The sequence below is a fragment of the Alligator sinensis genome, unplaced genomic scaffold (assembly GCF_000455745.1).
Source record: "Alligator sinensis unplaced genomic scaffold, ASM45574v1 scaffold991_1, whole genome shotgun sequence".
Classification (NCBI taxonomy): Eukaryota; Metazoa; Chordata; order Crocodylia; family Alligatoridae; genus Alligator; species Alligator sinensis.
Window position 1 is genome coordinate 534,019 of NW_005842335.1, and position 22,178 is coordinate 556,196.

Here is a 22,178-nt window from a genome sequence, read left to right on the forward strand (position 1 = left end):
GAAGGGAATTGGTGAGTATTTATTCACCAAGGCGCCCCCGGGGGTTACAAGAAATAATGGCCACAAGCTAGCAGAGAGCAGATTTAGACTGGACATTAGGAAGAACTTCTTCACAGTTCGAGTGGCCAGGGTCTGGAACGGGCTCCCAAGGGAGGTGGTGCTGTCCCCTACCCTGGGGGTCTTCAAGAGGAGGTTGGATATGCGTCTAGCTGGGGTCATCTAGACCCAGCACTCTTTCCTGCCTATGCAGGGGGTCGGACTCGATGACCTATTGAGGTCCCTTCCGACCCTAACATCTATGAATCTATGAATCATCCAGAAGCGTCTGCACGAGCTCTCAGTGGAATTTCTCCAGCCCCCTTTGTCAACCAGCTGTCTCTGTCCTGGCGGACTAGCCCCAGCCTCAGGGTTTTGCTTGCTGTTTCGCCCGTGTTGGTGAAAGAAACTTCTCTGTGATTCCTGCCATGGTTTTCAATCTTCAAACGCGTCTTCTAGCCTCAGGGGTTTAGGTTGTAGCCGTGTTGGTCTCTTCTAGCCTCAGTCATTCTCTTGCTGTTTGCAGAGCTCATCTGAAACATTTCTGTCCTCTTGTACCTGCTCTTTTTAATGTCTCTCTCACCATTTGCTCTTTGGTGGATAATGATTTCTCTTATGTTGTATAGACAGATTTATTGACCAAAGGGGAAAATGTTCCTTGAATAAAGCTTGATGGAAACCAAAACAGGAAGTCAGCGTATCCATAGTGGTATTGAAGCAGGAAGTTAGGGCATCATTTTTCTGTGTAATATTTTTATCTACATTCATACCGTCTTTATCAGAAGTACCCGAACGTCTCTCCTATCTGGCCACGAGTTCTAAAACAAGGTCTTAGTTTCCTTTGAAATTAAAATAGGAAAGGCAAAATCACGCTGAATAATTGTGAGGGGTAGGAGCAACTATTTAATGGCCGTGAACCAAGTGATAATTGTCGTAGAGCTTCCTGTTGCCAGCGAGGATGACTTTACTTGCACGTGTGATATCATTGGTTAATATTGTCGACTTGTCACTCAAAGTTTGTTGCATCACATGACATTTCCCTGCCAAACTTGGATCAGTCTGTTTCTCATATGTGCAGAAATAATATTGTATGTATAATAAGTTAAGCCAAATACAACTGTATTGTGGAATATAATATAATATAACCTGACAACCTGTCTTCTTTCCACACCGTGACAGTGTCTGCATCATAAGGCTTTTCACCCTAATGAGCCCTTGCCACCTATTGAACAGCACCTTCTCGACATGTTGCAGCCCCCTCGGGAAGTGAAAGAAAGATGCCAGACTGCTCTTGAAAAAATAAAGTCGCTTTTCCCCCTAAAGGAAGCTGGAAAGAAAAAAGAGCAGAAGACTGCCCAAGATATCTTCAAAGACAAGTAAGTGAAAGGGTTTGTATGGATTTTTTAAATACATTGGCCCTTAGTTGTTTTGGATTCTGTCTGTAGGGTGTTGTTGTTTGAAATCTTTTTGACGTGAGATCGCTCAGTTGTGGTATGATAAAGGATATGTGGACGGAGGATTTTGTGGTACCAAAGCATCTCTCGGTAGAGTCCCTTATGATAGCATGCCTACGTAGGGTGATCATTTTTTGTGGTCTGTCTGTTTTCGGCTCCAGTCTCTAGCTCTGTATTTGTTGTCCAGCAGTAGTAGCAGCAGGGTTTGAACATGGGCAACAAAAGGTCTTGCTCAGTTTAAGATCAGGCTCATCTTGCAGCTTCCAGTTTTAATGGGTTGGCATCTCTAATAGATGAGCTATGACTTGGAACAATGCTGTGTTACAGGTGGATTGAAATTTAAACTACAGTAGAGCTGGATTTGGGCTTTTAGGGGTCCCCGTATAGTGGATCTAGCTTTTAAGGATCCGAGGGAAGCTGATCTGTGCTATATGAGGGTCTCCAGATTCCCTTCCTATACATCCTTATATCCCTGTGCCTAATTTAATAACCTAAACTTGTTAACCCTCTGGGACAGGGATTCCGGTTAGACCAGCTTTTTTTCTTTCCATTTTCAACAGCAGGGCTAATTGTCTGCCTCCACCGCTGCCACAGGGGAGCTGCTTCAGGACTGGCAGTCTTCACAGCTAAATTAAGCTGACATTTCCTCTCCCTTCCTGGAGTTCGACAGGCAGGAACCTGTTACATGAAAGAAATGTCCGTGCCACTAATGCTACCGAATGCTTGCGTTGACATAGCTTAGTGTTCTTATCTAGAGCATCCCAAATGAGGAGAGTCCGAATTTGAAGTTAGCTTCATGTTCCTAACTCACGGTGTTGAGATTGCAAGGGGCCTTACAGACGTCGTAGAGATGTAGGGCTGGAAGGGACCTCCGGAGGTCTTGTCTAATCCAGCCTCCTGCCTATCCAAACCAGCCATTGTCTAGCCTCTGAACAAAGTGAGCACGTCTGATATGGGGTTGTGCTGTGCAGACCACGGTGTTGTGGTACATGGCCACCTTACTTCCAAGCAGCCTTGGTTTTGTAAGCACATGCAGTAGCTTTATAGATATACGGACATATCTTTAGAACAAATATGGAGATATACTTTAAAAAAGCCATGCATTACGCTGTGCCATTCCTGAATCTACTCATCTGTGATGATGACTATCATCTGTGATGATTAGCCTGCTCATCTGTCCTGGTGACCATTTTTTGCCCAAACCCAGATTGTCAAGTACCTCACCTTCTTTTCCGCTCGCTGCTTTGATTGTGAAACTGGTCTTTTTTTGTTTTAAGCACCGTGCATGTGTGCTGCTGTTCGGACCAAATTCACCGAGCATGAATTAATAAACCCTACCGTACTCCTGATGCAAAGAGAGTCAGCTGCTAAGTTAGAAACAGTTAGGAGCTGGATCATCTGGGAGAGAGAATTTGAAGAGAAACATGCGAATGATCATTGGGAATTGTTTGAGGATGTTTTACTAGATGCTCAGAAATTTCAATCTGACAAGAAAGATGGCTACGTTGGTTAAAAATTGATTTGACTTGAAGGTGAAATAAAGGAAACGTTGATAGAAATGACTAGAAATCAGTAGGTATAAGCTGTAGAAAATTGCCAAGGGAAGCAAAAGAGTGCAAGGAAAAATGTATGGCCAGCAGAATTATGGGCATTAAAAAAGGTATAAATTCTGGGGATTTTTTATGCACGTAAGAAATGAAAGGAACTTTGAATCAGTCCGTTCATAAATAGAAATGGGGGAATTGTTAAACTGAAGGAGAAGCAGTCAGTAAATATTTCTGTTCTGCATTTGGAAAAAAGTGAAGTGATATAGCCCTATCATATAATGGTGATGAAGCACTATATGCTGCAAAAGTAGCTAAGAAGAGCACTAAACCACAGCTGTTAAGATTAGACATCTTTAAATCAGCAGATCCAAGTACCTTAAATTCAGGAGTTTTAAAAGATCAGGTAGCTGAGCTCTCTGGATCATTAATGCTGACTTTTCATCCATAGAAAAGTGGTGAAATTAGCTTTCTTGCGGCCTTTTGGAAGGTGGTAATACTTAAAAAGGGTAGATGTGATGACCTGAGTAATTACAGGCCTGTCAGTTTGACTTAGATCCCAGGCAAAATAATGGAACAGCTCATACAGGACTCAATTAATAAAGAATTAAAAGAGGGTAATATAATTAATGCTAGTCAACATGGGTTACTGGAGGGTAGATCGTGTCAAACTAACTATATCATTTTTTATGAGATTACAGATTTGATTGATAACGGTAATAATTTTAATGTAGTAGACTTCTGTCAGACATCTGACTCGGTACTGGATGGCATTTTAAATCAGGAAGTGGAACGACACCCATGACGTGGTTTACAAACTGGCAAAACAGCAGGTTTTGAATGGAATTGTAAATGGGGAAACAGAGGCAAGGGGCAGGTTTCTGTCGGAGTCCCCTGGGGGTCTGTTTTTGGTCCTCCTAATATTTGTATTGCTCACCTGCTAGGAAACAGAAAATCATTCTTGATGAAGCTTGCAGGTGAGACAAGGGTGCAAAGAGGGGCAAGCAAATAAGGAACAGAACAGGTGACTGCGAGAGAGCTGTCGCTATTGCTTGGTGAACTGGATGCAGTCGAACAAGATGCATTTCGGTATAGCCAAACGTCAGCTCCTGCATCTAAGAACAAAGAATATAGGTCATGCCTATCAGATGATGGACAGCATCTCTAAATTCAGGCAGCACCTATGAGATATTGGAAAGCAGTGATGCTGAAAACGTCTTAAGGATCGTGCTGAATAATCAGGTGAATCTGAATTTGTGATGTCGCATTGTGGCTCCAAGATCTAATGCGCTCCTTGGGGAGCAGAGTACTATTAAGTGAGGAGTAAGGAAATTATATCACTTTTGCAGTTATCTGGAGCTGTACATGCACTTCTGATGTCTAGACTTGAGGAATGATGTTGATAACTTGGCGAGGGTTCACATAAGAGCCAGCAGAATGAATAAAAGATTGGAATATATGCCTCGTAAGAACAGACTTAAGGAATGCAATCTGTTCAGTATATCAGTGAGAACGTATAGGGCTGGTTTGACCCGGTCTGTAAGTACCTACATGGAGAGCAGTAAATTGAGGATAAAATTCCCTTCATTCTAACAGACAAAAGATCCCCCGGTTGGAAATTGAAGGTAGACAAATTCAGACTCGAAATACGGTAGACATTTCTACGAGCAAGGGCACTTAACCTCAACAGTTTACCAAAGGCAGTGATAGATTCTCTGTCAAAGGAAAATTTTAAAGCAAGACTGTCTTTATAAATGTTGTGCTGAGTTCACCCATAGCTATGGGATTGGAAGCTGGTATTAATTTAGGACCGTCTTCTGCCTGCGTTGTGTAGGAAGTAAAGCAAGTGGTGTTTAATGTGTATCGCTGCTCTTTAAAACAAGGTATTACACATTGCATCAAAGGCATCAGTGCAGGTAAGATGCTGGTTCAGGACAGAGGTCGTGTTGCAAGCATGAGCCTGTGATCCAGTAGATCAGATCCCTGACTTTCCTGTTCCTCTTTGTGCCACTGGCACTGTGTGACCGCGGGTAAGCCATTTCATTGCTTAATTTTGTCATTTTCTGGGGCTGCTTTGTAAGGCTTTTTCATGGGTGCAGATGCAAAGTAGATCTGGTTATGATTTATATTGATCTGCATTGATAAAAATACATTTATCGGGAATCATGAATACTAGTTTTAAAACAGTGCGTCTCAGCCTTTTAAGATTCAGGGCACCCCTCCGTAACATTTTTGAATTGGGCAGTTTCCCCAGCTGGGCACCACTGCTGCGCTGCCTCAGTTTCCCGCGTCGGGTCTGAACCGGAGAGTTGTCACTGCTGCAGGCGAGCGGAGCTGCCCCGCGCTGCTCGGGCTCAGCCCAACCAGGGAGGGTCGGGCAAGAGCATGGGCTCACGCCTCCGGGAGGGTTATCAGATAAGTTTAAAGCAGGGAGGAGAGCCAGCTCATGCAGAACCCCATCCTGGTCCGTTCCTGCACAGCATCTCCTGGAAACAGAGGCGCGTGGAGCAGGTGAAACTGTTTCTGGGAGGAGCATGGGGGAGAAGGATGGGTAAGGACAGAGGCTCGAGGAGGCCCCACTTCAAGCTAATGAGATAACCTTAATGTGGAAGGAATGCATGCTTGTGCTGCAGCCTTTCCTAGTCTAGCTGTGCATAAACCACACGGGACGTTTGAACCTGGCTGCAGTGGTGCCCGCGCAGCACCCCAGGTGAGAACCACTGGCTTAAGCGCTGTTCATTGGGAGGCTCCCATCTAAGTACTGACTTGACTCATCTGTACTTAGATTTTGAGATCTGAGGGATCAGGCAAGGCAGTACGGTTTCATGCATACGGTGTATTCCAAGTAGGCATTCAAAACGTAATGGAAATTTCAGTGCTCACTGTTCATTTTTGTTTTCCTTGGCAAGAAATCTGGTAAAACAAAGGGACTGTTCCTTTCGCTACCTTGGGTTTGACTTGAAGGTGCTGAATCCACCCCCAGTTGCGCACTATGAGAAAAGGTATTATATAAAACCTAAAAGTGGGTGTAAAATTCCAGTCTTTTAAATGAAACTCAGGGTATAGAGAGGTATAACAACTGTGGCAGTATCGAAGGACGCCGATGCAAGCTGTTGTTGTGCAGCTGTTAGCATCTGATGAAGTGAGCTCTTGCTCATGGCCGCTTGTGCATCTCTGATTCAGTTTTCTATCAAGTGCGTCTCTACCCTGCCTTATGCCTGCCTTCAAACTAACGTGGCGAACTGCCTCTCTTCACATCTTCGTGATTCTGCTGCCATACAAGTGGAACAAAAACCACTCCCAGCATTAACCTTGCCTCCTTCAGGCTCAAAGTTAGGGTGATTTAGCTAATACTTATCACTGCAGGCCCCAGCAGGCATAACAATTAGAGCAGCAGCTCCCTCTCCTGTTATGAAGTGGCTAAAAACTACATTTGTCCATACCTTGTCATGGACACCTCCCTTCGTTTTCCTCAAACAGCAGTTGCAGTTGTCACAGCGTTGAATTGCATCTCACTAGTCAGTATATAATAAGCAACAGATAACGTTCAAGAGCGAAATCCTGGGCTGGTGGAAGTGGGTATGTGTCCATGGGTTCAGGTGAACTACAGTCACGGTAGATCGGGACCTAAATATTTCTATGTCACGTTGTCACAGCTGTTATCCCGTTCATAACTTCCAAAAATCATTTTATAGCATTAAGAAAACAGTGAGGGACTGGCAAGGATGAATAGCAGGTTTTGAGAGATTTTTGTTGCGGGAACATTGGGCCGTTATTTTGCCTGTTATCCCGGGATTGCAACGTGTTCGAGACGTGGATGTGAATGCTCAGACCCCCTAAGCGCAGCCACCAGCACTTCCCCCGTTTCACCGGGGACTGTATAGGAGGCAGGGACCGACCGAGACACTCACCCAAGGTCAGCCAGAAAGTCTGGGAGCCAAGCAAGTTATCCTTCATCCCCCTCCCACGGTTTACCCACAAGGTCACCCTTTCTCTGTGCGAGCAGAGAGCCAGAGTGATACATAACCTCATATCAGATGACAGGCAGTGCGGAGGAGAAGGGATCGCATCCCACCGCTGGCACAAGTGGGGGAACAGCAATGACGGGCAGCGGTACAAACTGGGGGAGGAGGGAGAGGCCTGGTCTGCGGCGTGGGCAGAAGCTCACGGTGAAAACGGAGGTGGCTTTGTGACATCTGAGTAAGAGCACATGACTGATGACACTCGTGCAAGTTTTAAAGCCGGTTCCTGGTTGCCAGGTATGCAAAATAACACCTGACCCTGACATCTTTTTCTTGTCCTTGCTTTTTCAGGCACCTGCTTGTCTTCTCTCTGGTTTCAGGACTTTTTCAGATAACGCTTTTATTTGACTCCATTTTAGATTTCTTTGAAAAGTTGTTTACGAGTGCTGTAATTTAGATAACAATTACTGTTATCGCTCGGTCGCTCTCAATCGTTCTTAACCTAAAATTATTCTTCTCTTTCAGTATCCTCATGCATTTGTGTTCAAGAACAAAGATATTGCATGTCATTTTGTTCTTTGATTTCAGCCCCCTCCCCTTATTATTAGCTAGGCTTTTTTTCTCCCATCACCAAGACGTGCTCTTAAAGTTTGGCATAGTATGTGATGCAGGTCAATTCTTGGTTTGAGTCTTCACCTTGAAATAAGTTAGCTGGGAGGACAAAGCGAGTAGGTAGCCTAAAACCACAATTAGTTTTTTTTTTAAATTACAAGTGGTCTTTTGAAAGCAGTTTGAGAAACTGTAAGGTCGTCCTGAGAGAGATCTCACATAGCTAATTGGGGTTTGTCTAGCGAGTTTTGACAGCTGTAAGTGGAAGTTTATAAAGCTCTCATGAATGCTGATGGAGAAGATGGGTTATTAGACTCAGAAGTCTCTGTGTACACAGATATCTAATAGCTATCAATTCCAAGACAGGAACTAGCAAATAATTTTTGAAGGGTAAATGGATTTCTTACTTAAATGTTAAGTTTCCATTACCTGCACTGTCAATTTCATCTTTAAAACGAGTCTGACGTGAATGCTAAATATCACGAACATGCCCTAAAACAGAGCCGGGCTGCTTTTGTACGCAGGCTTCGGATCAGACGGGGTGGCAGGATCCCGCGTTCTTGGTGATGGGGAGAAAAGACCCGTGGCCAAAATCAGCTCCAGAATATGCAGGCCCATAATCCGTGACCTGCGGTGAGAATCGCCCTCGCTTACACTGGGTTAAATCCGACGCGTTGTTTCTGCCGTGTGTCCTCACGCTACCTGTAGGAGAACAAGGCACGATTGGTTATTAGCTCAGAGACGATCCTACAGCTAAAGTTTCACTGACGATCTCTTTTCACGGCATGCATTTCACCAGTACACTGACTGGCTGGCAGGATGGTTTGCTTTGATTTAATGTTTTGTCACCTTCATTTCCAGCAACAGAGAGGGCCCCAGTGCTGCAAAAGCTGAAGATAAAGAAGGCAGCGTTAGCATTGCAAACCTTGCTCAAGGCAATGTCACCTCCGTAAGCAAATCTTTACAAATCTTGTTTCTAAAGGGGAAGGAATAATTCTAGAGCTTCCCATGGGCGGTTTTCTTGGGCACAGACAGATGGCCAGATACACTGCTTTAACCTACGGTGCGGGAGGATTTCTCTCTGGTAAGCGCTCAGCATCTGATCCCCTCTAACTGTTGGGTTGGTTCTCTCCTATCCCACAACCTAAACCACAATGATTAGCACTTAATGAAACAGAAATTATTGTGGAATAGTTTCCACTGACTGCAGGGCAGAGCAGACCGTTGAAATTGGTCCGGTGGGTTCATCTGACTTTATTCCATCCGTATATTTAGTTTCTGCCCATTCCCCGATATCTTAACCGAAGTACAGTCTAATGAAGGGGGTCATTTCATGTATGCAAAATATGTGATTAAAATGTTGTCTGCCCGAGAATTTTAAGACCATCTGTTGTTGGATGTAAGATGAATTTGGTGTAGCTGTCTTTATATATATCTTAGCATATTTTCCAGTAAGCCTTAATTGCCTTTAGGGTAAATTCTTCTCTTCCTACACGCATAAAGCTCTCAAGAGTAACTCCATAGGTACAAGGAAAGCTGAATCCCAGAGTTGAGAGTCACGATTAGATCTAAGAACAGAATATTTGTTCTTAGGGTTTTCTCTTGTAGCTCTTGCAAAAAAAAGCCCCCATGTATTCCATTTTTACAAATCTGATATGATTTTACAAATCTAATATGATTTCAAAATCTATTGTCTGTGTGGGCTGGGGATAGAAATCATAACAGTTTATAGTCTCATGGCAGGATTAAACCAAGTTTAATTTAGCTTCACATATGTTAGGCTTTACCAGCAGGCAAAGACGTTGGAGCCCTTCGCCTTCCTTTACCTGCATGATGCCGGTAGCTGGTAAAATAGTTATTTAATATAAATGAATATAATAGAGATCTATTGATTCTTTTCCAGTGTGATTTTTGAAGTGGATGATACATAATGAAAAAAGGCAAAGGCCTGTGCCCATTTCACTGCCAACACCAATTGTTGTTTTCTACTAGCATAGTGTCATTGATGGTATATGGGCTTCCAAACAAGCGATTTATTGGGAGATCTGTGCAAGACTTGTCTGAGTCTAAAGTATTAAAATAGAGAATCAATTGAGAAGAATTTTGACTTTAGTGAACAGAAGCTAAAGACACCCTGTTTCTGAAGCCAAAAGGGATGTGGGTATGTGAGAAGCGTCTACATGTTAATTGAATATATTAAAAAGGCATCAGGGAAAAAAAGTGTGTACATATATATATATATATATATATATATAAAATATATTAAAAAGGCATCAGGATGCAGATGGCAACATGGTGAGTTAACAGACTCCTTTAATTCCCCAGCCTTTATTGCAAAAGAGTTACTTGCAACCTGGAAAAGGCTGTACCTGTTCCTTATGTTCTTTTCACTTTGCTCTGAGCTCATTTGTCACCATGCGAAGGGCGTACACATGTGAGCGTTGAATATGTTCCAAGAGAAGAGCACACAGAGTCCCCCATCCATCTTCAGAAGTGAGAAGCCTTCCAAAGAGAAAGAGAGCAATTTGAGTTTTTCATGACTTGTTTGCATTGCAATGCACTGGAAAAGGGATCCTGAACAGTGTAGATTTTTATTTATGCAGCTCTTCCATACCTTTCTCCTGTAATATCGTTACACCTAACATGCTTTTAGTTCCTTTACGGTCCCTGTGGTCTCTGTACTGCTTGTTTTCGCCAAGCTTCAGTTCTGAAATGCTAGACTGGGCTGTAAAGGGTAGTCGGAGGAACTGAGTATTAGCTTTTCATTTCCATTCTTCTGTCGGGGGGCCAAACCAGTTATTCTCTACCCATGTGGCTATGAACTCTCACTCTTCATTAAGTGTCTGTCAGGATGAATAAGGAGTCTATGCTATTGAATGTCTCAAAACTGAACTAGCAGTTAGCCTGAATGACTGTATTTCTGACCTCCAAATCCCAGAGAAGGTTGTTAGTTCATAAGAGGACAGTGTGTTAAGTGTAAGTTCATTTTACCTAACCCTTCTCGCCATAACTGCCCACTGATCAGGTACAACAAAACTTGGCTTTTATTTGACTCTCCAGAGCAAAATTATATCACTTCTCCTGCTACTTAAAAACAAACTGAATTGTGCAGATTCCTGTTGCCACAAAGGAAGGAAGGGGAGTTGTGCCTTGGAGGAGAGTGTAATCATTGCTGGATATTTTGTAGGTTGGAAGTATTAACCCAGCAGAAGACTTCCGAGCGCTGGTGAAGCAGAAGGATGCTAACTTCACGGAGGGTAAGTTGCTTTCATCTGCTGTGATATTCTTGACTTGCCTCTTCAGCGGTCAAGTGTCCGTAGCAGAATGGTGATTGCAATGGTTGGCACTAACTAGACCTCTTCTTGGTAGCCTTAGCTGAGGGGCCAAGGTTTGCATGGACTGTATGAACTGAGCATTTTTAATTTGTGTAGATGTGGAGTAGGATGGAGACGCATTGACTGGGCAGCAGGTGAGGACCCTGTTCTCCGTTGCCTGCTTAGGAAGGGTGAAGAATTTCGTCTCTGGTTGACTGCTTACAAATAAAGGTCGCTCTCTGCTGCTCTTGCGAATGAGCAAGGACAGGGCCATTTAGGAGGAAGTGGGACCGCAAGTGCTCAAAGAGGTGAGAAGAGAAAGGGTTCACTGACACGGAGGTGAGTTGTGGCGCAGAATACCATGATCACAATCCTTGTAGGTTTTGCATGTGTCCAGGAAAATCCTAATTTGTCCTCACAGCAATAACCACCATTTTAGCACAATCCTGACAGCACCCAGGGAGCATGCCTGCAGTGCAGTGAGGATGAAAGACTTGAGTCTGAAAACCAGAGCTAAGCGAAATGTAAACCTGAGCTAAGCATTAGACTGGTGCGGTGGCTTTAAGCCGTGCCTACCAGGAGATGCTGAAGGGTCCCGCTACTGTAAATCTTCGTTTTCAAGGAATGGCAGAGCACATTTGGTATCCTTTTCCAGTCTTTGAGGACCTGTCCTTTTGCATCAAAGCCCCCTTCTGTTGACTGCATCGTTGCAAATAAATTATAGGAACAAAATGTGAGAATCCTCCCATCTACCAGAATTTCAGTGCCACTTTCATTGTGAGTGGTTGGGTTTAGAGCAGCGGTTGCGACCCAAATGAGGGTCGTGGGGGCAATGCTGGAGGTGCCTCACACAAAAGACGAGCCGTGCTGCGTGCTGGGAGCTCCTCTGATCCCTGGGCCACTGCCGCCACCACCCTCCGCTCCCAGCAGCGAGTCACAGCAGAAAAGTTTGGGAACCACTGGTTTAGAGGAAGAGTTTCATTTATTTGGATCTTGAATTCTAGTGCTTTGCTTCCTCTCCTTCCCTCTCATCAACCTCCTACTATTATTGACTGTTTTTTCCTGACCTGAAAGGCACAGGTTTCCTGCGCTGGTCAGTGTGTAGGTGGCCTGACCTCCAAGTGATGGTCAAAGTGAAGCCCGCGGGGTTCTCTGGCGTGACTCATAATTGCCATCTTTTTTTAAATTGATGTTCAGCTCCTACGGGCTGCATCCTTGGGGTGAACTCCTAGTTCCACCTGGATCCAAGCAGCCCTGCCTCCTTTTTTGATTTTGCAGGTGTGTCTGCACTACGTGCCATGGCTAGCCCATGTACTCGAAGCAGGGAAGCATTTGAGCAGCGGGGTAAATGGTTGGAAAGACTGCTTCCACTATATGCAATGTCAACACATGCCAAGGCTATATTAAGGAAGACAGTTCCAGACTACAGGATGTCATATTTGTTTGCTAATCAAAAAAAAAAAAGCAGAGCTGCACAGGGTCACTCCTGGGTATTTCATGCAGTTCTTCGCTTCTTTGGGGCATTGATTGAAATGTATGCTAAAATGTGCTTTTGTTTCTGAGGACAGTCTGCTAACTTTTAAATAACAGTAGACCGGTCAGAATTTTATGACAGTCAAAAAATGATAAACCAGTGGCCGGCTTTTTAAAATGATTCCATATTAAACCCGACAGCAGAAATTCTATAATTTTATTTCAAAATGTCATAACAAATAGCTAAATCCAAATGCCTCAAATTAAAAAAAAAAAAAAAAGAGTTTTTTTGTTGGTGTGGTTAATTAAAATCATACAGGAAAGCTGAAAATATTAAAAATGGCTGCATCAAAGACCGTATTGTGAAGGCTTTATTTAAACTCATCCACTCTTCGGTAGCTGTCTCTGAAATGACTGCTGTCTGTGTTTGGATGGCTTTTGACACTTTCTGCAATTTCCCTTCATTTTTCATATGATGAGGTCTATAATTACACGGTATAGTTGTATGGAATGCAGTCTAGGCATCCATTAAGAAGAAAGATGGGAGACAGTGTAAATAAAAACATGTTCTGCATGTTAGTTTTTCTTCTTTGCAAGCCTCAAAGTAGCTTGTTACATTAAAAAAATGCTTTTAAATGGCCTGCTACAGTCCTTTTTGCTAGTGTATAATAGCGGATGGTACCTTACAACTGCTCAAGGAGGAAAACAGTTTTGTTTTTTTTTCCCTGTTGAAAACGTTAGATGTAAAGCCTCTTTGCAGGGAAGGATTTATATGGTATTCAGGTAGCTTCTTGGAAAAAATAACGAATTATGTCTTGCATGTCATTATTTTTAAAGGTGAGATAAAAAAGGAGAAAAATTTGTGCCCTATGTTGATTGTTCACAATGTAGGCAAGAATGCCTGATAGTCTTCCGTGCTAAGCAGAACCTGAATTTCTAATTTAAAAGAAGGCGAGAATAAAAAAATTCCCTAGCATGACCAGACATATAGTAAAATGCTGTTTTCACAGGAGCTGAAGGAGTGAAAGTGGAGTTACTAAGAGGAGAAAAGAGGTTTAGTCCACCTGTTAAGTATCGTACAGAGAGAACTGATCGCCCCAGGGCCAGAGCATGGTCTTTTGGTGCGAGAGGTAAAATGTACATGTCCTATACAAGCTGGAACAGCAGGGTCACACAGTTATTGAAAGCTACAGCTGGTGTTTCCCGCGTTTAAAAAGGAAGTCTGGAGGAAGGAAGGGAGAGTCTTGTAGGAAAGGCTGGACGGGATTTCTCAGCAGAAGAGGACAAAAGCCAAACCCGTACGGTGAGTTCGCTGGACTTCGAGAGCTCGTCTCCTTGGAAGAGGCAGTCAGGACAACCTGGATGCCTGGCTCCTTGGAAGATGAGTTTCTACCTCCACATTGAAGCAATGCAAAGGTGAAGTAACCAGCATCTGAGAATCAGTGAGTCCCTAATTTCCTAATGTCCAAGAGCCAGGGAAATTTCAAGGGATACATCCTTTTAGGTAGTAGAAGTCAGCTCACTGAAGCAAGCAAGGTCTGGGGGTTCATTCAAGGAAGTCCTGCTTTCAGACGGGCAGAGGTGTGGGTGACGTGCTTGCTGAGAACTGCCGGCCTTGCCTTGCAAGCCATAATCATCCTCACGTTGTGACCGAAGCATGCGTGGTTTGCCGCATTCGAATACCACTTGTGGCTTTCCACGATCTGCTGTATGCGAAGAGGCCAGCTGACAGGCGTGATGCTTATTGCCAGTGAAACCGGTATTTTGTTTCACGGTCTGAACAGTTTTTTCTTCCCCAGGTGCTTTCTTCCTCTTGTTTACTATTCATGGCCACAGAGATGTCATTTCATGCAGGTCTTGCTCAGAGTAGGTTACAAGTACACAGACAGCCACAAAGAGCTGTACTCTCTAATAAGAGCTTCTGACATCTTTGTCGATGAATGCAAATAAGATAAATCAGTTTGCCTGAGTGGAATCTAATTTTTGCTCCCCAGGGCAGGTCGTGAGTTTCTTCATCTACCATTACTGCAAAGAAAAAGTCTAAACCAGCGTCTGTTTGCCATCATCATAATGCTGAAAGGGTGGAATTTCATTTCACCTGCATACTCTCTTCCAAGCGTAACATCTATCCTTGAATTGTTGGATAATGGAAGTTGTCTGATCTTGGCAGGCGTATTTCCTTACAATGGCTGACAGACTTTCATTAAACTGAGAAAAAGAATATGCAAAGGTATTTCCTTTGTTCTCTAAATTGTCTTTGGAGCTGCATAGCGTAAAAATCCGATCAGTCCGCCTGCATTACGGTCAAAAACGTGCTGGCTGTGGGAGCATGGTGGCTGATGTCCAGGCATAAGTTAAGAAGAGCTTCCAGTCTTCCCTGAACGGACAATTGGGAACTGAAATTACACGAGGTGAGCTCATGCAGAAGGGCATCACTGAAGTGCTGCAGAAGAAACGACATCCCAGACACTCTTGCACTCTTTTTCCTTATTGCAGTGTTGTCAGCATTTCTTGCTCTCAGACGCTAACTCTAATGTTATTTCTTTGCAATCAGTGCATTATATCCACTTCCATAGATCACAGGCTGAGGCACGTGACAGTGTTCCCAGAGGTTTGCAAAGCTTCCCATAAGTAGAGTGATCATTAAAGCCTTCTCCATGGACAGTCTCCACCTCTTTATTGGGGCACGTTGGAAAATGTGTCTTTCTGCAAGAGCACAAAGGCCTTTCTATGGAGTACCTTAATCCATGGTATAATGACCACAAAGACTGGGAAGGTAGGAACGGAAGAAGTAATGAGTAAAAACTATTGAAACTTATGAGAGTTAAAGAGTCTCTGGGAAGCTCTGTAGACACCCTAGCGGTTGTGTTCAACACCATCTATTGACAGCTTAAAATCAATTGACATGAACTGGTCAGAGCAGGGACTTCAGGCTCCGTGTGCGCTTGCATCCGTCATTACTCATTACAACGAGAGCGCTCAGCAGACGGACCCATTTCTGATCAGGCCATCACTGCAATAAAAAATCTTCTGTTGGCTGTGTTGCAGTGGGAGCCCTTTCCCACATGCCCCACGACTTCACATTGTGCTGCAGTATCATATCATGGCACGTACATACTCTTTTTAGGCCGCATCTAAAGACCTGGTAGCCCAAGATTGGTGGTGTGCAAGCGTCTTTGCTCTAATTCCTACCATTGCCATTGAACAGAAAGCAATTTAAAAAAAAATGTAGATATAAAAGAATAAACAAAGTGTCTGATCGTTCCTAGCGGCGCGCTGGAATCGTCCCGACAATAAAGACTCGTATTATACCCTGTTAGTGCCTGGGGTTTTAATTTAACACATCAATGAAGAGACAGCTTTTAAAAGCAGAAAGGGAAAAAAAAAAAAGGCCATCAGGACTTGCTTTTATTAGTGCAATTTGTAAGAAATTAGAACATTTAATGAGAAAATCGTTAAGCATGAAAAAATGGACTGACTTAACTTGGGGAGCTTAAACGGTAAGGTTTCAATTTAGTTACTGGTAAAATAAATAAATTAAAGTGATGCGCCCATCTGTGGAGGGGTGAGCACTTCACGTGTCACGGGCCAACACCTTGTGCCGTCAGTCAGTCCTGGCGTGGGGCCACCACGCGTTTCCTTCTCTCTCAACTCGGGCGGCTCAACGGATGCCAGAAGAGGGCCCAAGACATCTTTTTGCGCAGTTGTTCTTCAAGCGCTTTGTTGTCTTGACTATCCGGTCAAGTGTTTTGTAGCTTGTGGAATCGGTGATTGGGTCCTCGGATGCATGCTTAGAGTTAGAAAAGTGGTGACGGGAAGAGTAGGACGCACCCCAGCACCCCCTCCCCAATCTCGAACAGCACGATGCCTGCCACAGGCTACTTTTGTGTCTTTCATGACGATATCGGAACGTCTCACTGTTATAACTTCACTGCTAGTCTCAGTAGGGCACCAGGCCTTTTCCCAGACCCCCTCGACAACACAAACCGCATCAGCATCGGACCAGACAAGACGGATTATAATGTCCGGGGTTCGTGCGCCTGCTGCTCCACCAGCATCACCATCGCCTACGTTGGCCCGTTGGGGGATCCTGCATGGAGGGGACGCCACTGACGTCAGCGCCAGAAAAGCACGGAAACCCACGGCAGACGGTTGTAACCTCCACGGACATCCCGGCACCGACCTCCAAGTAGCTGTTCTTAACAACAGCTTGGACAACTGACTCGAACACAAAACTAAAGAACAAGAAACCATCCAGACTGGATTGCGTTAAGCGTGCATGGTCGTAACAGAGGTTCGGGATTCTTACCCCATTACCTGGACTAGCTTTTCTAACCCTCTTGCGCCTCGGTGCATGAACTGCTTTTTTCATCCCTTGTGATCTCTTAATTCACCTTCCCATCCCTCGGCTGTGCCCCTTCTCCCCGTATGCCTATATTTTGCATTTAAATGGTTTTGTTCCTTTCTGTTCAGTACCCCTCCTAATGAAGTAGGCCATAGCATAGAAAAAAGCTCATGCCTCTCTGAAGAAGTTAGTCTATAAGGTGCCATACTGCCCTGCCTTATGCCATCTGCATTTCAGTGAGCCAGACTTTTCTGCGTTTTCTTGTCTACCTGTTAGCCTTTCCTAGCTGACGTAAGCACATGGTGGGGTTACTGCCCACTCTCGAGTGAGCTAATACAGTAGGAAAGCAGCATCACAGATTGTCTCGTAACTACCCCGTGTCTCCTAGATACAAGAGAGTCGGGAAAAGTCATTCTTGCCATTAGAGGAGTTCACAGATGTAGAGATTGTAAGGCTGGAAGGGACCTCGGAAGATCATCGGGTCCAGCCCCCTGCACCGGTTGGAGTACGTGCAATAAAGTTACACAAGAGAGAATCATTTTGGGGTTAATTCTGGTTTTCTTAGATGGGCATCTGTCTGGAATGGTTTAGGAGTCATAAATCCGGCGTCTGTGGAGGGGCAGGAGTATTTGACCATTGAGCTCCCTTCAATGCCTGGGATGCTGTGCGCCCAGTAGTTCCTACGATGTGCTGAGCACTTTACAGGGAGGGTTGACCCTGCCCTGAGAAGGTCCCGGCCGAAAAACAGACAGGCCGAATGAGGAGGAAGGGAAGAGAAGTGACGCACATCGGGAGCCTGGCAAATATATTTAGAAATAGGATACGCTCGTTGTATCCAAGTACTTTCACATTTGAAATTTTATTTTTACCCTACGAGTGTATTTAGACTGTTTTCTTGAATGCACCTGTTCAAATATTTTATATTTTCTTTTGGTAGCAGGCTTTGAGTAGCTGAATGTATGAGTTTTGTCTGTTGGAATAATTGTTCCTGTGATGATGGTCTTTATTAGCAATTAATGGAAATTAGTAAAGTTTTGATTAAGTGCCTGAAACATTTGCATGAATTATTATTGTGAATTGCAGTGGGCTGAGACTCGCAGAGATGGCTGCGTGTTAATCTGATCTAGACTGAACAGATTAAGCAATACTTATGATAAACAAGCCGTTAAAGTGTAGCATCGCTGGGTAGATCAAACAAATGAGGTGTTATTTGTAGCTTATTTTCCTTGCATTTTTGATTCATTGCTGCTGTGGATTTTGGAAGTTGACTAGCTTTTCTTCATCCACCTATAGTATCTCGTTCTCAGGAGCATCATCTATCACTGGTAATCTGAGATGTGCAACAGTATTGTATTACAATGAAAAACAGGAGTGCTACAGATGAGTGTGAACTCTGGAGCAGAATTAGAAGAGCGAAACCGTATTGTGATCTGTGTGTTTTCTGTACCTCTGTGAAGGGAAATCTTTCATCTGCTCCCAGAGCCGCTACTTATCTGGCAGAGCTAATGCGGGCATGTCCCATTGCTCTTGTCATAGGTTATGAAATAAGCACCTACATTTTGCATTTCTTTTCTCTTTTTTTTAAATTACTTTTTCTAGGGATATACAAACAGCAGATAAAGTCTAGCAAATATTTTTCACTAACCATTAATCAAGTGTAGCAACAGTATTCAGAAGCTCAGCAGAATCCAGTGGACCATAGTTGCTCCTCTCCCCCCCCCCCCCCCCCCCCATTTTTTTTTGACATTTTCACCTTTCTTTCAATGTGTTTTACAATCATCTATCTATCCTTTGTGAGTCACGTCACAATAAGGATAAAATGGGTAATATTCCTTTAAGTATGTAGCTCCAGGACTGAAAAAGAGTGGTGTACTTCCTTGGAGTATGCATTAACCCAAACTTCATTTAAGCCATGCTCCTTAAGGACACAGCAGTGTCAGTGATGTGGCATTAGCAGCCCTGGGACTGACTGGCTCCCATCACTGCCAAGGCTTCTAGTTATTTCTGGTGCCAGTTACTATGCTGTTAAACAGAGTGCAGTCACATTGCAAATTAGACAACGGGCCTGAAAGATGTTAGGCACGTAAGCAGTTTATGCACTTAACTGATATGCAGATAGCCAGCGTTTGTTACAGGCAAGAAAATTGGGACTGGCTTGGGAATTGTGCACTTATCTGGTATGCAGATAAAGGGAGCACGCTGCATTTGCACTGTTAAGTGATTGTGCACTTACCTGGTATGCAGATAAAGGGAGCACGCTGCATTTGCACTTCTTACCATTTTTTGCCTGTTTTTATGTCACTTGGACACACCTGTTTAAAAAAAAGGACTATCACCTCTCTTCCCTGCACAGCTGTGGACACTTGTGTCACAGTTTGAGGACTGATTAAGCAGCACCGAGAACGACAGTGTTTGCAGTATCATAGTAATAAGGTATCTCTGATAGCATCCAAATGCCGGGCCTTAACTATCAGACATTTTTCTAAGTACAACCATGTTATAGCTACTGCTGTGTCATTATTACACCATTTACTGCACGGTTAATAATCCCACTGAAATGTCTCGCTCTCAAAGGTGGTTTAGGCAATATACTTAGTGAAGTAAAACATAGCCTCTCTCAGTTTTCTGACTGTCCCTCAAGTCAGCCAGGCCAGCGCTCGTTTCTTTACCGTGGGTTGGAAATTCCCCTGCCTCTGCCATACTGGGAATTTTTTTCTTGGTGAACTTAATTTAGTCTGCAAAATGTTCTTTGGAAAAAAAAAATCAAGCTTATTTTTTTTGCTTAGAGTAGGGCATCCGTTATCACATGAGCAGAGCAGCTTGGTGCAGGACGGATGTGATTAGCTCTGTTGTTGTTAGTAAATGTGCTGTCGTTAGAGAAAAAGGGGCTGCAGGAGGCTGAGAGGAAGTGTACCCAGCTCATCAAAAGTATTTTCGTGCTTTGAAAACCTCCATTCTCTGTTTCTGTCTTCCAGTGAGCCAGCAGCTGATAAACCGCATCGATCAGTTTTTGGAAAGTAAAGGCTGGCAGTATTATAGGAAGAGCATTGATTGTATCCAGGTTTTCAGAGAGGAGGCCATTAAGGTAATGGTGATGTCTGAAAACTGTGCCTGAATTCGGGGAACCATGTTGATATGCTGAACCAGCGCGAACCAAAACTTCAGTGACGATGACAAAGTAGCACCAGGAAGAGAGTGCCAGATGGAAACCAGTAGTCCCACATCTGGAAATTCAGGAGAGGTTTTAATGCTGTCTTGGTTCTTGGGGCTCTTTGGAATAGGAACCAGATTCTACTGTTGGTTTTTCTTCACCGCGAAAAGACAGTGCCTGCGCCGTACTGGTTGCAGAAGAGAAATGTGCCACCCTCCAGATACTTGCTCAGACAAAGCTAGTCACAGAAGCCGCCGTGCAGCTTTGGGCACCGCGTTTTCTTTTGCGAGTCACCACACTTTAGACATCCCAGTGTTAGTGGAGCGAGATGAACGTGCAGCGGCTTGAAATATCTTCTTTTCCCCGTTTACCATGCTGGGCGACGGTATGATGAATTAAGATTACAGCTCTTTGGTATGAAGCTAATTTAATTTTTCTGTTATCTTTGTTGTTGTTTTGCCAGCTGTCAGAAGTTCGGCGCTTTAATGATTTCCTGCAGGCCCTGAAAGGAAAGGTGGACGATAAAGCCTTAACTGATTTCTGGGAGATTGTGATACAAGGTAGGACGACGATTGACCCCTCGCTCCTCTGCCATTGCGATTTTTGTGAGAGGAATCCATGTGCTCGCAGGAGAAGACTGAAAATGAGCAGACTAGCATTTCTTATGTATATAGTTCCCGTAAAACATGTAGAAATCCTTCTTTCCAGAATTATATGGTTTTTTGTACCCGCAACATTTGAAAATGCTGTCCCAGGTTAGGAAGAGTTGCAGCAGTAAAGCACAGGGAGAGAGAAATTAAACTAGGGCGGTGAGGAAGAGAAGATATGTCAGAGAGATTTTTAAATAAGTGGAGAGCTGATGCAGTGGAGAGAAACGGTAAAACTCTTCCAAATCAAGCAGCAGAGAAAGCTCGGAGAATTGAAACATGTCACTGATCGCTTTGTATTTAAGCAGCCTCCAGGAAGAAATACATAGTAACATGACACTTAACGACAATTAAACTGAGAGGAATGAGACATATATGAAATAAATGCTTTCATGAGCACAAAACCTTACGCGCTAAAAAAAGCGTTATGCAACATAGCCTTGCTTTTAATTGGAATAAGTTCTTATGAGCGTGTACTTGAGATGCACAGCTGTGGCTTTTAATGGTGCATATTGTCATAATGTAATAATTTGCACTCCCATATGAAAGTTGTTATAAAAAATAAAGCAAGCTACATATAGGAATGGCCTTTTCCAGCTGCTTGCGGGGTAGAGCATAGCAGTTGTTTAATAATGCATAGCAACAGCATGGGACACCACGCAAAGACTATTATATGTAGGTTGAAACTATAGGGGCAACAGCCTTAAGGGAGTTTTAATAATGACATCATAAACCCTGGAAAAGATTGGGGTCAGAGTGAAAACTTGTATTGACCAAAGCCTTGAAAGTATATTCTGCCACAGTAACTTATAGGTGGTATCAACCAGAATTTCTAATAAGGCGAGCAGTTCTCGGGGGAAAGGATTTACAAATACCACGTGCACTGAGACTTGTCTGTAGCATATAATTATCTCACTCCAGAAAAACTATCCAGCTTATGCATAAAATGCTTTGACTTTTTCTTTGTCTAAGTATTTGTTCGTATATCAGTTAACTTCTCTTAGATAATTAGTGGTTGAGGAATCTACCATAAGTTATTGAAAGAGTAATTACCAAATTTCCCACAGATTTTCAGCATTTCTCATTTAACCCGTGATTTCAGTCTCAGTTTCAGTGTCAGAGTATCACCGGATTATTAAATGATCTCTCCACTGAGGTATTAATATTGTCATTAATTGTGTCTGTATGTCGTGACAGTTGACTCATTTGTTGAAGTCACATCATCCGTTATACTTTGAGAAATACTTTTTGACTTTTGCTAAGGTTGATGACACAGTTAGAAGTTTGAATGTGATATACTCTTCATTTTAAATTTAAGCGTATTTCTGGGGAAACCTTGTAATGATATTTTTATATGATTTGCTCTTTCTTAGATGAAATTACTTTGATCACTAAAGATGAAGCAGAAGGAAGTACAGTGACTGGGGAGGAAGCCAAAAAGGTATTAATATTTAACACTTTCATATGTATGTTAAGCTTGTGCTAGTTGAGAGTAGACATTTTCTTAAACGGATCAACCCTTGAGTGAATGAAGAGCCCAAACAAAGTGAGAAAGGATCATGGGACCATGGGAGTTGAGGAATCTTAGATCAGGGGGAAACTCTTCCCCTGTCTGCACCATCTTGAACGTGCTTTCAGGAATG

General features: G+C 43.4%; 1 protein-coding gene across 1 annotated transcript in view; it reads left to right on the top strand.

Annotated features, from left to right (window-relative positions):
* The window catches only part of XRCC5 (X-ray repair cross complementing 5), a gene marked incomplete at its 5' end in the record, with an annotated part of 68,640 nt that overhangs the window by 38,127 nt on the left and 8,335 nt on the right, over positions 1-22,178 (top strand). The window contains 6 exons of the mRNA XM_025210129.1: positions 1,216-1,412; positions 8,467-8,554; positions 10,793-10,862; positions 19,713-19,822; positions 20,352-20,448; positions 21,909-21,976. Coding sequence (XP_025065914.1) covers positions 1,216-1,412; positions 8,467-8,554; positions 10,793-10,862; positions 19,713-19,822; positions 20,352-20,448; positions 21,909-21,976 — 630 coding nt within the window. The remainder of the gene's footprint in view (positions 1-1,215; positions 1,413-8,466; positions 8,555-10,792; positions 10,863-19,712; positions 19,823-20,351; positions 20,449-21,908; positions 21,977-22,178) is intronic.